Below are 17,171 nucleotides of genomic sequence, written 5' to 3' on the forward strand. Positions count from 1 at the left end.
AGGTGCAGTGATCTGTGAGCTGCTCTGACAGCTGGTGCTTAAAGCTAGTGAGGGAGATAAGTGTTTCCAGTTTCAGAGATTTTTGTAGTTCGTTTCAGTCATTGGCAGCGGAGAACTGGAAGGAGAGACAGCCAAAGGAGGAATTGGCTTTGGGGGTGACCAGAGAGATATATCTGCTGGAGCGCGTGCTACAGGTGGGTGCTGCTATGGTGGCCAGAGAGCTGAGATAAGGGGGGACTTTACCTACCAGGGTCTTGTAGATTACCTGGAGCCAGTGTGTTTGGCGACGAGTATGAAGCGAGAGCGTACAGGTCGCATTGGTGGGTAGTATATGGGGCTTTGGTTACAAAACGGATGGCACTGTGATAGACTGCATCCAGTTTATTGAGTAGGGTATTGGAGGCTATTTTGTAAATGACATCGCCGAAGTAGAGGATCGGTAGGATGGTCAGTTTTACGAGGGTATGTTAAGCAGCATGAGTGAAGGATGTTTTGCTGTGAAATAGGAAGCCAATTCTAGATTTAACTTTAGATTGGAGATGTTTGATGTGAGTCTGGAAGGAGAGCTTACAGTCTAACCAGACACCTAGGTATTTGTAGTTGTTCACATATTCTAAGTAAGAACCATCCAGAGTAGTGATGCTGGACGGGCGGGCAGGTGCGGGCAGCGATCGGTTGAAGAGCATGCATTTAGTTTTACTTGTATTTAAGACCAGTTGGAGGCTACGGAAGGAGACTTGTATGGCATTGAAGCTCGTCTGGAGGGTTGTTAACACAGTGTCCAAAGAAGGGCCAGAAGTATACAGAATGGTGTCGTCTGCGTAGAGGTGGATCAGGGAATTACCAGCAGCGAGAGCAACATCATTGATGTATACAGAGAAAAGAGTCGGCCCGAGAATTGAACCCTGTGGCACCCCCATAGACACTGCCAGAGGTCCGGACAACAGGCCCTCGGATTTGACACACTGAACTCTATCAGAGAAGTAGTTGGTGAAACAGGCGATGCAATCGTTTGAGAAACCAAGGCTATTGAGTCTGCCGATGAGGATGTGGTGATTGACAGAGTCGAAAGCCTTGGCCAGGTCAATGAATATTGCAGCACAGTATTGTTTCTTATCGATGGCGGTTATGATATCGTTTAGGACCTTGAGCGTAGCTGAGGTGCACCCATGACCAGCTCTGAAACCAGATTGCATATCGGAGAAGGTGCGGTGGGATTCGAAATGGTCGGTAATTTGTTTGTTGACTTGGCTTTCGAAGACCTTAGAAAGGCAGGGTATGATAGATATAGGTCTGTAGCAGTTTGGGTCAAGAGTGTCCCCTCCTTTGAAGAGGGGGATGACAGCAGCTGCTTTCCAATCTTTTGGAATCTCAGACGACACGAAAGAGGTTGAACAGGCTAGTAATAGGGGTTGCAACAATTTCGGCAGATAATTTTAAAAAGAAAGGGTCCAGATTGTCTAGCCCGACTGATTTGTAGGGGTCCAGATTTTGCAGCTCTTTCAGAACATCAGCTGACTGGATTTGGGAGAAGGAGAAATGGGGAAGGCTTGGGCAGGTAGCTGTGGGGGGTGCAGTGCTATTGACCGCGGTAGGGGTAGCCAGGTGGAAAGCATGACCAACCGTAGAAAAATGCTTATTGAAATTCTCAATTATAGTGGATTTATCGGAGGTGACAGAGTTCCCTATCCTCAGTGCAGTGGGCAGCTGGGAGGAGGTGTTCTTATTCTCCATGGGATAACTGACTCTTCCTACCCTGACCTTATCTGGCAAAGACTCATAAAAAGCATGACAAACAAAGTCTTCTGTTTCCCCACACTCTCCACCGGATCTACATCTCACCTAACTGTATGTGTCACAGACACCGGGAATCTTAAGTTTCAACTGCTCCTCCTTAACACTCGTTGTCGACCCCGTTATCACTCCTTTCATCGGCGCCCTGCTCCGGAGAGCAAAGCAAGTCCCAATTCTTGTCCCTAATTGCGTAATCCGGAGCACCCGCTTGCTCTGGCTGGAGGAAACAATAAATCTACATGAGTCCACTCCTAGTTACCTTCACCAACTCCACAGTTCCCAACCTATCCTCCCCCCACAGCTTGACACCACATATGGATCAGCCAAAATGCAATGATCCATTGTCTCTACAAATCTCACTCCCACTGGGCCAGAATCATCCTTATCATCCTTGGGACGAGCCCCGAACTCGGCAGTCCTCGCCAGGTTCCATCTCTGAAATTCTTGGGCACGTATCCCTCTTTTTGTACTCGACGCCAACCTTCCTCACCATACTGCTTCCCTCTATACTCAACTTATTTGCAGCAGTCATCACTACACATGCCACAGTTAATTCATCTTCACTCTCGTCATGTTCAATTTCCTCATCAAGCTCTTCAAAAAGTTCTGAGATCCTCCATTCTATATTCACTCAAAACATATTCCTTTTTTCTCCTTTTTTTCTTGTCCACCATCATTTCCTTCACCAGATTTTCCAGAAGGCTTGTGCAATCCCACACTCCATATTTATGCATAATATGTTCAACTTTTTTTCTTGTCCACCATTAGACTGCAGTTTCCCATACTGAACTAACTCTTCTTCTTTGGCAGCTGCTATGTTAGTTCTCTTAACCTGCTATGAAAATATTAAACTGACCCCCGATGCACCCTATGGCCGATCTAAGCAATAATGGAGTGCTGATGTTACACCCATCGCTGTTAATTCCCCCCTTCTTTTGCAACACCGACTTTCAGACACACTCCTAGCACAGATAAAACAATGAGCCAGATATTTCACCAGATGTATACTTGTTTAGCACCCGGTTGGCATTTCCACTCACTACCAAAAAGAGTGATGAGAGGAAGCCCAGTAGCCGACAAGTGAGAGAATATGGACAGAGATTGATTTTGGCCTACATTCTGCAAATTTTCTCATTTATGGAATAGTTGGTCTACATACAGTTTTCTGTTTCCCAAATTATAATCTGTAACAAACAGAGTGGACTGCGTTTTGTAGACTTTACCGTTTGCCAAAGTAAAAAAAGCGTTTAGAAGGACTGCTAGGGCGAATTTAGTTATTGCACACGCGCACGTCAGGGTAGGCGTTCCCTAACGGAAAAATGCTAATAAATACTATAACGGTCCAATTGGATCTCACTATCTCGTGCTTGACTCTGCCCACCTCCTTGATTTTTCTAAGATTCATTTTCTCCCATTGGAAACGACTGGCTCTATCTTGAGTTAGTTATCTTTGCATCTTTGCTCCAAGTATGCATTTACCCGTGACTTGAATATGGAGCAAGAAAGACGAACCCGGAATCATAACGCCTGAGCGGAGTTGCCACATCCGGTTTTCAGCGTAAAAGGAAGCTAGGTCACCCGGCACCATAACATGTTTACGTTTCTGTAACTAAGACTAGCTAAGTGTCTCGATTCGCACCGTCGGACTCAGAGCATTCAGTTTACATTTCCGAAATAAGCTAACCAGTTACCCACCTGGAAGATGAAGTACTTTACTGTAGCACCAACTTTTTTTCAAGTTCCAAACTGTCTTATGGAAGGCTAAGGGGGACCTGCAAAATCAAGGTAGCTACAGTAATAGCTAACTAACGTTAGCAAGCTTAGCTAGGCTATTTGATGTGAGCCACTAGTCTATGACAAACAATAGGCTACTCCATGTACTGATAATTCATGTTCTGCAATCAATGTGCCCTTGCAAGTGGCATATTTGCCTTCAATATAGACCTCAGTACATAGCTGGTTAGTTAGATGATTTGGCTACTTGGTGGTACTCACTATTCGCATATGTTGTGTGCCAAGTCTCATTGGATCTAACGTTACTGCAGTGAGATGCAAGTTAGGCTTCTCAGTTAGCCTGAGGCTAGTTTGATAAGCTGTATGGGGGTAATTCAGGACACAAAGCACCCATTAGGTGTTGTGGTGTAATAAACAGTCGTGTTTACAAGCAGACATAGGGAAGTAGAGTGGGTGGACTCCCTTGGTCAGTTGGTGTAGGCCTAACGTTACACTTGGAATCAACTGTAGTTACACCACTATCTAATATTACAGAACCTCAGACTCTCACCATTTTCACTGTTATAAAAAGGACTTTATAAAATCAATTGGATTGATATGCTTCAGGAGATAGGCCTGGTCAGCTACTTGGAAATGACTAGGTCTAGCCTAACTTAATTTAAATTGACCCTGGGTGTCACCCAGATAGCTAGTTTAGTTGGTGTGAGATGGATGTAGATATAAAGCCGGAGGAGGATGAGGTGGAGATATCCCCAGCTGTCATTTTGTCTGACTCTTTTGATGCAAGTTATTCATATGCTGAAAATTTGTATGACACAACAAAACAAAGCCTTATTTGTGCTCTGTTAGAAGATAGAAAATCAAGTGATACGGAGATTAAAATTAATTCAACAACAGTTGGTGTTCCAGCTGTAAATGTGGGTGGTAAAGGTGTTGTTCATGTTCACACAGAACAGGATAGCCCACGCACCTCTGTAGGGAATTTAATCAAAGAGGAGCCATGTTTTTACATATCTCCCAATGATTTTCAGATTGGAAAAGTATGTACCTTTTCTCAGTCGCAGCATCTAGTTGCAGAAAGTGTTTCTTTGGGAGGACAAATCAACCCAACTGCACAGATATTTAGCAGCTTTCAAATACAGCCCCTAAACAATGATCAAGTGCTGACTGATTATGTTAATCTTCCAAGCCAAAGTATTGCCAAACCGTTTCCGATAATTTCACCTGCAATAGCAAGTGACAGTAATTTAACTCCAGTGCTGCAATCATGTCATATGAGGACTCACAGGCCTATTCTTCCAGCCTATTGTAAACCATTTAATTTTACCTCTGCTCAAGAGGAAGACTACGACGTTAAAATAAAAAAAAGAGGGAAGAAAATGGTCAAGGCACAAAAAGGGAGAAAAGATGGAGATATGTGGCGACATCGTGTTAATTACTCAAAACATATTTCACCAAGGTCGTCAGCTGGGAAAAAGTTGAAGGATCCATACTCCAACTGCAAGAAAATTGGCTTGGATTTCAATGTTGGGTCTGGATCCAATCAGAAACTAGATTTGCAGTTGCTGACTAAAGGTGTGATGGTTGAGGTTTCTGATTTTGCTAAAGAAGTTAATAGAGCTCAGCAGCATGTTGTCTGTGACATTCTAGAGTACAACTTTGATCTTGGTTTGCAAAAGCATCAAAGGTATGATTTTGCGACACGTACTATGCACAAATTAAGAGAATTGATGAGAAAACGAAAAACTGTCCTAGGAAAACCTGAATTGGTAATGGAGGTGTTTACCCTTCCTGATCCCAACACGATAAAAGGATCGAAATATGCCCTTTCAACTGCAAAGAATTATGACCGTGTGTCAGAAAATCTTGAAACTGCTGGCACATTTTTAATGGACAAATCTCATCTGGACATCGTATCCAGACTTACTCACCATGTCAAGACAGACAACCTGTTAACTGAGAAAGATGTAACGCAGTGTGCTGGTGGAACGGCGTACAGCCTTGCAAGGGACCAAAACTGGCATCTAATGGCTTCTACAACGTCAAAAACAATGAAGGACCCTTATCCCCTCTGTAAGAAAATAGGATTAGAACTTGATGTGAAATCCAATTTTGGGGCAAAAGAGAAACTTAATTTGGATTTATTGACCAAAGGTATAATGATTGAACTTGGTAATTTTGCCAAAGATGTTTGTGGAACTTACAAGCAAATTGTCATTGATGTCCTAGAGCACAATTTTGATCTTGATTTGCCTATTGAGAAAACCAAGCTGTCTACCTATATTATTACAAAGTTGAGACGAGTTGTTAAGAAAATGACATGCATGGCACATAGAAGGAAACCTCCATATTTAAAGGAAACATTCTCACTGGGGGTTGGCACAAGAAAGAAACCTGCAGTGATTTCCAGTAAAATGCAGGTCATTAACTCAATTGACTCAAATGTGTGGAAATATCAAGGACTGAAAAAAGTTACAGAAAGAAGACGATTAGATTTGAGAAGGAAAAAGGGAGAAAGAGCCACTTGCAAAGTAAGAGAAATGAAGGCAGAGAAATTTCATAGAGGTAGACAAGTAGGCCTAGTTCCTCAGTCTGTGAAGAAACAGACCATTTCCAACGAGACTGAACTCACATTGTCAGCCGGAAAAATGAAGGTCCCGGTCAGCAAAATTAAAAAGGCAAATGTGATGCCCTTTGCAGAGAAAGTGGTGAAAAACTGCTACCCCTTGTGCAAAGAAGTAGGTGTGGAACTTGATGTGAAATCCAAACCACTATCCAAAACAAAACTTGACTCACAGTTACTGACTAATGGCGTAATGTATGAGGTTCATAAGTTTGCAAAAAATACAAAAAAGGCTTATATGTATACTGTCTATGATATACTGGAATATAATTTTGATCTAGATTTGCAAAATCAGAAACGCTGTCAATTTGCCGTACATATTTCATCTAAACTGAAACGAATGGCTAAACGGAAATATGTCACAAATGAAGACTTTTCAAAAGAAGTGTTTATAATACCTCTTGTGACTAGACAATACAAGAAAAAAGAAGCTACTCCACCTGCAAGATTGTCAAAAAGACAATTGGATTTGAAAAGGATACAAGAGGCAAATCATACAGAGGAGAAGAGGAACTGTCAGGAGATGGTTAGCAAGACCGGTTTGAAAAATCTGGTCCCTGATGCAAGGACTGTAGGGTCTCTGCATGATGAAGAGATCATCTCTATCGAAACAGCTGAAACTGTCAAGCTTGGCCAAGATAATGGACCCACTGACTTCTGCTTAAAGGAGTCTGATGTTCACTCTGGGGTCACAGAGCAAACCCCATGCCCAGAGAACTACCAAGTTGACATTTGCTGGAAAATGATCAATGAAATTGTTACGAGTAGTGAAATGCAACAGATGAGATGGATTTTTGTACCTTTTTCAAACTGTTTTGGTGTTGGGACTGGTTCGGAAAAGAAATTTCAACAAATCCTTGCTGAATACAGATCAGACATCCTACCACTGGTAGTTGAGAAACATTGTGGCTTTAGTTCCACTGAAAAGACAATGATGTGCCTTGTAAGTCAGCTCTTCTGTGGCTTACATTTGATTGATGGCTTAGCTCACCAGGCAAAAACAACTCTTCTACTTTGGGAAAATATGATTTTAGGAGATAAAGAAGTAGGAGTCCATAGCTCCCCTAACATTGAGACAACAGAGTTGGAGTCTGGAACAGTGCGTTTGGTGAGTTCTGTGAGTGATGCTGTGCAAGAGCTTGGATGGGCAGAGGACGGTCAGCTTGTTCCGTTCGAAAGCTTTTTGACCAGCAAAAAAGAATTTGATGAAGTTCCTTTGTCTCTATCCATTGGACACAGAATTGATGGTCTGTTTCATAATTCTGCTGGAGTGTGTAGCATCCATGATGATTTGGTTGAGTTTACCAGTACGTACGGAGCTGAGAGTAGTTTGCTTGCTGCAGTTGTTGCTGATTTGGAGGTTCAACAGTTCAAGGCCGGATGCAGAGCTCTGGGTCTGGTTTCCAAGCTTATCATTGATCCTCTCTGGAGAGCCTTAACTTTGAAGGGAAACGTGTTGGAGATGGAAGAAAGATACCAAACCCTTGTTACCAAACTCAAGGAATGGCAGGAAGATGGGAGAGACCTTGTTAAAGGAAATGCATGCTTGTTTGATGACATTGAGGTACCCAAGAACCTTGTGTTTGACAGGCTTACCATGTGGACTGACACAGACTTTTTTGAGTTGACTGTTCAGATTGTTGAGTTGATCCTAGCCAGTTTTCTGAAGGTATGTTCTATGATGCTTCCAGTCGAACCAGAGCTCCTGTCAAAGAAAAATGATCGATTCAGGAAGGATTTGGCAATATTAGATCAATTGCAAAAAGCTAAGTCAAATGCAGTCAGTATTGCCATTGAAGGCATGGACATGTGCAAGAAGAATCACACTTGGGAATGGCTGTCCTTTTTGGATGAATCAAAAATGGTGTCAATGAGGAAAACATTCCAGACAGTGTAGGCAAAGGAAGAAGAAAAGCTCTGCCACACCTGCAGAAGAATGGAAATGGTAAAGGAATAGACATGAAAGACAGAGTGAATGAGTCTTTTATTTGTTTATTTATTTAGAAATGAACCACAGTAGGACTATAGAGGACAGAACCTTTTTATAACAGGTTTAACTTTGCCCCTGTATCCTGGTGATGACATTGCCTATACAGCTCTTTCAAAAAAAATCCATGAACGTGCTTTTCTTTCTAGCGCCTTAGCTTTTGTGTTCAGACTGGTGAAAGATAAACAGCAATGCAACCTCAGACAATAAGTAGATGCAAGTATAATATAGTTACACTATATACCTATTTTGTGATATATTGTATAGCCTAATGATGTTCAAACGCGGTGTCAGTAAATGTTGAATAACGCTTCTCCATTTGGCACCACCTGTAGTTGGGAATGTGAATGGTTTCACGAGCTTACCTGTTTTTATATTGTTTAAAATCCAATTCAGAGTTTTTTTCCGAAGTGTGCTGTCAGGAAAAGTGTAGAGGCTTAGGCTCAATAGTTGAATTTGCATATTTCCTTGGCCTTCTTTTGATACCTGGTCTTGTCTTTGAAAAGACTAATTGAATGAAAAAAATTATAATTTTGAAAGGAGACCAGTCGTTATTTTAGTGTTATTAGCTTATTTCTGGACCATTTTCCCCCTCACTTTTTGTATGACCATTGAATTGCCTACTTGAATGGTCAACTTAAATAGAAACGAGATGGAGAGCAAGGCTCTGAAAGTTGTCAACTTTTCCACTGTCAAAATGAATCATGCTTTATTTTTTTAAATACCTTTTTTTAAATCATATTTTGGTAATCCATTTTTGAGAGCCTGTTTTATCTCTATATTTTTGTTGGAGATCAAGATGTTTTCATTAGGACAAATGCACACTGGACTGCAGTGCTTTTCTATCTGCTGCAGCATTCAACCTTCCACATTACTGTAGACTTCAGGAAGAACATGCTTTTAGATATAAACATCAAATAATTAGCAAAAGGTGAGAGCTTCATTCACTTTGAAAACTATTCACTATTACATTTAAGTAGCTATTTAGTTTATTCAATTGTTGTTTTTTACCATGACAATGCATTCTGTCTTTCTGCAGGCTGAGTTCCAGGTTTGTGATGTCCACCATGAGAGATTCTCATTAAAGTTGAACCAGTGACTGTGAGTACTGTATATTAGAGGTCTTCTCGAATCCTGAAATTTTGATCCAAACCGAATTGAATCTGTGAAATTCCCATCCGACACCGGACAGGACCCGCAATTTGTTTGTGTGAAAATCAAAACCCGATCCGATTCAGGTCCAATAGCAACATATTGCTCATCCCAAATCTCCAGTAGAAATGTCATACATTAGTCTACCTGAACACTTCTCTCTTGCGCAAATACAGCTGTGTCTGTTCGGAGCTCATTAGCGTGGCAAACAGTGAGCTGAAACAATGTTGCATGTTCCCTATAGCGAGTACTTAAGCCAGACAGAGCGAGAGGCAGACAAGCGGAGGAGATAGATTAATGCTATTGACTGAACCAAATGCCATGCATTCATCCTCAAATATAATTTAGGATCTTTTCAGTATTTAATATATTTTCAGACAGATCAGAGGTCTGTAGCCAATGAGTGTGATCTGACCCGGGATCCGAGGGTCAACTACACAATAACGGGTCGGATCCCAGGTAATTGGTTAGGGTATATCCGTGAAGACCTCTGCTGTGCATCCTGCCTCTTTTGGACAAAGCACCCCTTTTCAGATCTGTCTGAAGGTGATGGCCCTTACAAGTCTCCTATGGCAACATAAGCAATGGAGTAATGTCCATAGCTTAGGGCATTATGTCCCTAGCTTTTTGGTTAAGAAAGTTTTTATTAATATTACATTGCTTCTTTGAAAATAAAAGGGTAGGCTTTGTTTCATTAATAGGCTTTGTTTCAAAAATACTGGAATATCTTAGACTGTGGCTTTAGCTTTAACCCTATAGTAAGATAAAATCTTATGAAACTCATTTTGTCCTTTTGTCCTCTAACATAGTGTGCTGAGATGGCTCCTGTGTTCGATTGTAGGCTTTCTTAGTTGTTCTCTTACAGTTAATACAAGTAACATTTTGATGGCGTTTTAATAAGTTTGCTGTTTGCTATATACAAGGGGTACCAGTATTGAGTAGATGTGCAGGAGTATGAGGTAATGAGGTATATACTGTATGTAATTTTTATTTATTTATTTAACCTTTATTTAACTTGGCAAGTCAGTCAAGAACAAATTCTTATTTACAATGACGACACTGGGCCAATTGTGCGCCGCCCTATGGGACAGCCTGGAATCGAACCAGGGTCTGTAATGACGTAATGGGTCCTGTTGGTTCCAGAATTAGTGCATCAGTACCGCTTGCTGCGCGGTAGCGGAGAGAACAGTGTATGACTTGGGTGGCGAGAGTCTTTGACCATTTTTAGGGCCTTTCTTTTACACAGCCTGGTACAGAGGTCCTGGTAGGGAGCTTGGCCCCAGTGATGAACTGGGCCGCCTGCACTACCCTAGCGTTTTGCGGTCGGATGCCAAGCAGTACCATACCAAGCGGTGATGCAGCCAGTCAAGATGTTCTCAATGGTGCAGATGTATAACTTTTTTAGGATCTGAGGTCCCATGCCAAATCTTTTCAGCCTCCTGAGTGGGAAGAAGTGTTGTAGTACCCTCTTCACGACTGTGTTGGTGTGTTTGAACCATGATACATCCTTAGTGATGTGGACGCCGAGGAACTTGAAGCTCTCGACCTGCTCAACTACAGCCCTGTCGATGTGAATGGGGGTGTGCTCGGCCCTCCATTTCCTGGAGGCCATGATCATCTACTTTGTCTTGCTGATGTTGAGGTAGAGGTTGTTGTCCTGGCACCACACTGCCAGGTCTCCTCCCTATAGGCTGTCTCATCGTCGCCGGTGAGGCTTACCACCTCTGTGTCGTCGGCAAACTTAATGATGGTGTTGGAGACGTGCGCGGCCATGCAGTAGTGGGTGAACAGGGCGTACAGAAGGGACTAAGCATGCGCCCCTGCGGGGCCCCTATGTTGATGGTCAGCGTGGTAGATGTGTTGTTGCCTTTTCTCACCACTAAGAGACTGAGGTAGGAGACAGACCATTGAGGGAGTGGCCTCCCATCCCGCATATTGTCAATCTAAGGTTATGTTATGTAGACACAGACAATGATTTGACAACTAGCCATAATTCTATCCTCCTGATTCCTGCTTACAAGCGAAAACTAAAGTAGGAAGCACCAGTGACTCGGTCAATAAAACAGTGGTCAGATGAACGGATGCTAAGCTACAGGACTGTTTTGCTGGCACAGCTAGACCTCATGTGGCTGGAGTGTGTCAGCAGTTCCTGCAAGAGGAAGGCATTGGACTCAAATCCTGCAGTGCCAGACATGTCCCCCTGCTTAAGCCAGTACATGTCCAGGCCCGTCTGAAGTTTGCTAGAGAGCATTTGGATGATCCAGAAGAGGATTGGGAGAATGTCATATGGTCAGATGAAACCAAAATATAACTTTTTGGTAAAAACTCAACTCGTCGTGTTTGGAGGACAAAGAATGCTGAGTTGCATCCAAAGAACACCATACCTACTGTGAAGCATGGGGGTGGAAACATCATGCTTTGGGGCTGTTTTTCTGCAAAGGGGCCAGGACGACTGATCCGTGTAAAGGAAAGAATGAATGGGGCCATGTATCGTGAGATTTTGAGTGAAAACCTCCTTCCATCAGCAAGGGCATTGAAGATGAAACGTGGCTGGGTCTTTCAGCATGACAATGATCCCAAACACACCGCCCGGGCAACGAAGGAGTGGCTTCATAAGAAGCATTTCAAGGTCCTGGAGTGGCCTAGCCAGTCTCCAGATCTCAACCCCATAGAGAATCTTTGGAGGGAGTTGAAAGTCCGTGTTGCCCAGCGACAGCCCCAAAACATCACTGCTCTAGAGGAGATCTGCATGGAGGAATGGGCCGAAATACCAGCAACAGTGTGTGAAAACCTTGTGAAGACATACAGAAAACGTTTGACCTGTGTCATTGCCAACAAAGGGTATATAACAAAGTATTGAGATAAACTTTTGTTATTGACCAAATACTTATTTTCCACCATAATTTGCAAATAAATTCATTAAAAAAAAATGTTCTTCTCATTTTGTCTGTCATAGTTGAAGTGTACCTATGATGAAAATTACAGGCCTCTCTCATCTTTGTAAGTGGGAGAACTTGCACAATTGGTGGCTGACTAAATACTTTTTTGCCCCACTGTATATACATACATATATATACATATACTGTGATGTTATCTCTTGGTTTTATCTTCCCAGTTTCAGCAAAACTTTGATGTGTGATGTGTCCCTGTGCAGAGTCTCAGATGGGGAGCTGGACCTCTTGAAGACCAAGCTAGACTGGCAGGCCTGTGGATCTCTTGTTCTGGGCTACTCAGAGGTGCTGCCAGAACTGGACCTTGGCACTATCAATTCACAGACTACCACCTACAGCCCGTCCATACAAACCTGCACATAGGACAAGTGCTGGGGTGAGTATGTTTTAGTTTGTGTGTGTGTGTGTGTGTCCTTCGATTCATTTTGTGCATGTAAGTATTGTCTGATCAGTTATTGACCACTCATTCTCTTCCTCTCTGTAGCCTCAGTCACAAAGTCATCACTGATGCTCTGACTGAAACTAGCCTACACCAACTGGTCTTTGCCAACTGTTCCACTAACCTACCGTATGATGTGCATTGGAGTGCTTGCCTGTGATTGAGAAAGCGTGTGATGTAGGTACAGTGAGGGAAAAAAATATTTGATCCCCTGCTGATTTTGTACGTTTGCCCACTGACAAAGAAATTATCAGTCTATAATTTTTATGGTAGGTTTAGTGAGAGACAGAATAACAACAAAAAAATCCAGAAAAACGCATGTCAAAAATGTTATAAATTGATTTGCATTTTAATGAGAGAAATAAGTATTTGACCCCCTCTCAATCAGAAAGATTTCTGGCTCCCAGGTGTATTTTATACAGGTAACAAGCTGTGATTAGGAGCACACTCTTAAAGGGAGTGCTCCTAATCTCAGCCTGTTACCTGTATAAAAGACACCTGTCCACAGAAGCAATCAATCAGATTCCAAACTCTCCACCATGGCCAAGACCAAAGACCTCTCCAAGGATGTCAGGGACAAGATTGTAGACCTACACAAGGCTGGAATGGGCTACAAGACCATCGCCAAGCAGCTTGGTGAGAAGGTGACAACAGTTGGTGCGATTATTCGCAAATGGAAGAAACACAAAAGAACTGTCAGTCTCCCTCGGCCTGGGGCTCCATGCAAGATCTCACCTCGTGGAGTTGCAATGATCATGAGAACGGTGAGGAATCAGCCCAGAACTACACGGGAGGATCTTGTCAATGATCTCAAGGCAGTTGGGACCATAGTCACCAAGAAAACAATTGGTAACACACTACGCCGTGAAGGACTGAAATCCTGCAGCGCCCGCAAGGTCCCCCTGCTCAAGAAAGCACATATACATGCCCGTCCGAAGTTTGCCAGTGAACATCTGAATGATTCAGAGGACAACTGGGTGAAAGTGTTGTGGAGGAGGAATGCTGCCTATGACCCCAAGAAAACCATCCCCACCGTCAAACATGGAGGTGGAAACATTATGCTTTGGGGGTGTTTTTCTGCTAAGGGGACAGGACAACTTCACCGCATCAAAGGGACGATGGACGAGGCCATGTACCGTCAAATCTTGGGTGAGAACCTCCTTCCCTCAGCCAGGGCATTGAAAATGGGTCGTGGATGGGTATTCCAGCATGAAAATGACCCAAAACACACGGCCAAGGCAACAAAGGAGTGGCTAAAGAAGAAGCACATTAAGGTCCTGGAGTGGCCTAGCCAGTCTCCAGACCTTAATCCCATAGAAAATCTGTGGAGGGAGCTGAAGGTTCGAGTTGCCAAACGTCCGCCTCGAAACCTTAATGACTTGGAGAAGATCTGCAAAGAGAAGTGGGACAAAATCCCTCCTGAGATGTGTGCAAACCTGGTGGCCAACTACAAGAAACGTCTGACCTCTGTGGTTGCCAACAAGGGTTTTGCCACCAAGTACTAAGTGTCATGTTTTGCAGAGGGGTCAAATACTTATTTCCCTCATTAAAATGCAAATCAATTTGTAAAATTTTTGACATGCGTTTTTCTGGATTGTTTTGTTGTTATTCTGTCTCTCACTGTTCAAATAAACCTACCATTAAAATTATAGACTGATCATTTCTTTGTCAGTGGGCAAACGTACAAAATCAGCAGGGGATCAAATACTTTTTTCCCTCATTGTAGGTAGTGAGTGAAGACAGGGAGAGGGGCGGTTTCTTTTATTTCATGTAACTGTTGGAGGAGGGTGATCTGTTCGGTAATGATGAATAATATACTTCCTCTACAGCCTCTTCAACAACAGACTTGTGAACAGAACATCCTTCCTGACACACAAGACAAGAGTTCTGAGGTCTTGTAAAGAGGGATGAGAGGACTGCCAATAGATTAAACTGATTCATTACTTTGATCAGTCCTACTTTCAACACTTCGTACTAAAAATGTACTCTGATTGCCCACTTAAGCTTGCAATGGATTTCAGTGGAGTTAAACATGACACATGCAGTGTCACTGTTTCGTGTGGAAGGGGCTACGAGAAGGGGTCGATTTGGAATTCAGCACTGTCCATGGGTTGACCGTCCTGAACTTTTTTTTCCTTAAATGTTTTGTTTTTGACAGTACAGCTGGAAATGTAAAGATTGAAACATAGTAGGGGCATAGACAGAGGGTGGCCGAGGTGGAGCCCAATCCCTGTTGCCAGGGGGCCCAATCCCTGTTGCCAGGGGGCATATCTGGTACAGAGTCGGGGAGCTTAGACCACTACACTAGACTCCGTCACGACTGACCTGAACTTTTTACCAGAAAATAAATACTATGTTCATCAGACTCTCCTCACTGTAAAACTCAGAATGGTTGTGAGGTCACAGGGAAAAGACTGATCTGAGGGACCACAGACTCACAAAACATTGTAGCTCACTTGACTGGAAAACAGCTCTTTGTGGTGCCTATGTCTGACATGAAGTAAAAATGAAAACACAACAGAAAATTGCTCTCTACTTCCTACCACAATCTTATATATTGCATACTTAGAATATGAATGTGATTATTCATACACTCATATTAGGCTTATTTCTCTTTGGTTGGGGTGTTCAATGGTTAAGTGGACTAGCTACCACTATGGCATTTTGATGTTATGGCGTCAGCTCTGGCTGGCTGAGAAGACAAGTAAAAGGGCTAATAGTTGGCAGGGCAATTTTTGTTTTTCCCAACTTTGTATTACCGTATCAAATAATTTAATTAAGGTAGAAAAATCACTTTATATCGGTGTTATGCCTGTTGTTCAAGCGTGTAACTGCCCTCTCATTCGCTAGAATGGTCCCACCTGATCTCACCTCCTCCCGACTTCCTTCCATCTTTGAATACATGTATTTTCATTGTTAGAGTGGCCACTTGAGTATCTTATCTATATAATTGTCATGACTGCCACTCCTTGGTGAGGATCAAAGGTGCCGGATCAGCTAGGCCAATGGCTGACAGATAGCCAAACTCTCTCTCTCTCCTGGGGGAGTTGGCCCGGTTTTATGATTTAACGACCGGATTGTAAATACCTGGCAGAAACTCTCCCTTTGGCTCTGCAGTATTGAAAGACTGAGTGTTACAGAGAGACTCTTGCTAAAAACTTTAACATCAAAAGATTGGACATTGGAACATTAGTTTTGAAATCCAAACGCTTGGAATGGTTGGTGGGTTTATTATTTTGTGATATCATTAAGGATGGTATAACTAAGTAACATTGTAACTTTAAGAGCTTTCACAATGTATAGATCAGATTTGCATGTTGCATGTTACTGTTGTGAAGATAAAATGTGATTTTAGCCTTCTAAATGAGAATTGTTTTTCATATAAACTTTTGCTAAGTCAGTAACCACGCCCACGTGAGCACAGACTTCGTGTCAGCATGATGGAACACCCCTTTTTACCTAAGCATAAAAGGACTCGTAACGAAATTTACATTAGACCAAAACAGGCCGGGTTGCTGCCGGTTTGTAAAGTGGTCCTAGCTGTACCCTGAATAATCAACCATTGAGACCAGTCTACGTGCAGCGTGAGCTGAATACGTTACCAATGGTTAAATCTCTACAGTTGGGTAATTTAAAGTAGTCTATGTAGAACAATTGACCCAGACGGGAAAGAAGAACAATTCCCTATCACCACTGTGTGATACACCTCTGATGGATCCATTCTAACGAACACTCCAGAACAAAAGAAGCCTACAACTACTAAGGAAATTGTGACCTCTGGTGGACCACCAGAGACTTACATCGAACCACCACATTGAACTATCGAGTTCAACAGAGAGACGACAGAGAAAGACATCTACGCGTAAATATGTATTGCATTCCTTTTCTGAATGAGCGGGTGTTAGGGTTCCTAATATCCATATTTACAGTGAGTGTATTTTTCAACTGTATGTACGATAAGTCCACTCTCTTTGTCTCTCCCGCTCCTTATCTTTCCCCACCCCCTTTCCATTGTGTAACAAGCTGTCATATCGGGTTAGTCCACTAGGGACTGTTTCATTGCATTATGTTAGTAATAAATAATCTACACTGTGTGTGTGTATTTCTGTGTGATTATTTAGTGAGTTAGTAAATAAATAAGCCAATTTGTGTATCGCTGAATCATCACTTAGGCTAGGGTTCGTGCAGATTTACGAGGTCAACGACATTCAGAATGAGACTGAAGTAATAATACATGAATAAGTGACTGTTATAGGATATATTCATATCTATAGATTGAGATTAATTCAGGAGATAATAAATTGTTAAATAAGTTTTCCCGTGGTGCCCCAAGTTACTAATGAGTTAATTGTTAATTGTTACATGATTCATTGATTCATTCATTGATTCATTGATTTGATTAAAAACAGTCATCACATTAATGATAGTCATGTCACAACATAATAGATACTCGTTGAGACTACTCAACTTCCCACTTGTTTTTTGTTTTCT

General features: G+C 42.3%; 1 protein-coding gene across 7 annotated transcripts; it reads left to right on the forward strand.

Annotated features, from left to right (window-relative positions):
- The first annotated feature begins 3,214 nt into the window (after nucleotides 1-3,214).
- Nucleotides 3,215-16,787, forward strand: LOC106587082 (uncharacterized). 7 transcript variants are annotated; one of them, XM_045708296.1, is made up of 5 exons: nucleotides 3,215-9,069; nucleotides 9,178-9,239; nucleotides 12,445-12,617; nucleotides 12,726-12,857; nucleotides 14,510-16,787. In XM_045708296.1, exon 1 carries the CDS (start codon nucleotides 4,236-4,238, stop codon nucleotides 8,046-8,048), a length of 3,813 nt encoding a protein of 1,270 aa, XP_045564252.1. In that variant the 5' UTR covers nucleotides 3,215-4,235; the 3' UTR covers nucleotides 8,049-9,069; nucleotides 9,178-9,239; nucleotides 12,445-12,617; nucleotides 12,726-12,857; nucleotides 14,510-16,787. The 7 variants fall into 7 exon arrangements, with proteins under 7 accessions (XP_045564252.1, XP_045564256.1, XP_045564251.1 ...); XM_045708300.1 differs by having other exon boundaries at nucleotides 12,726-12,809; XM_045708295.1 differs by having other exon boundaries at nucleotides 12,445-12,857.
- Nucleotides 16,788-17,171: the final 384 nt, after the last annotated feature.

Source organism: Salmo salar, chromosome ssa26 (assembly GCF_905237065.1).
Source record: "Salmo salar chromosome ssa26, Ssal_v3.1, whole genome shotgun sequence".
NCBI lineage: Eukaryota > Metazoa > Chordata > Actinopteri > Salmoniformes > Salmonidae > Salmo > Salmo salar.

Coding starts and splice junctions, on each gene's coding strand:
- LOC106587082 (XM_045708295.1), top strand. CDS start 4,236: ATGGATGTAGATATAAAGCCGGAGGAGGATGAGGTGGAGATATCCCCA.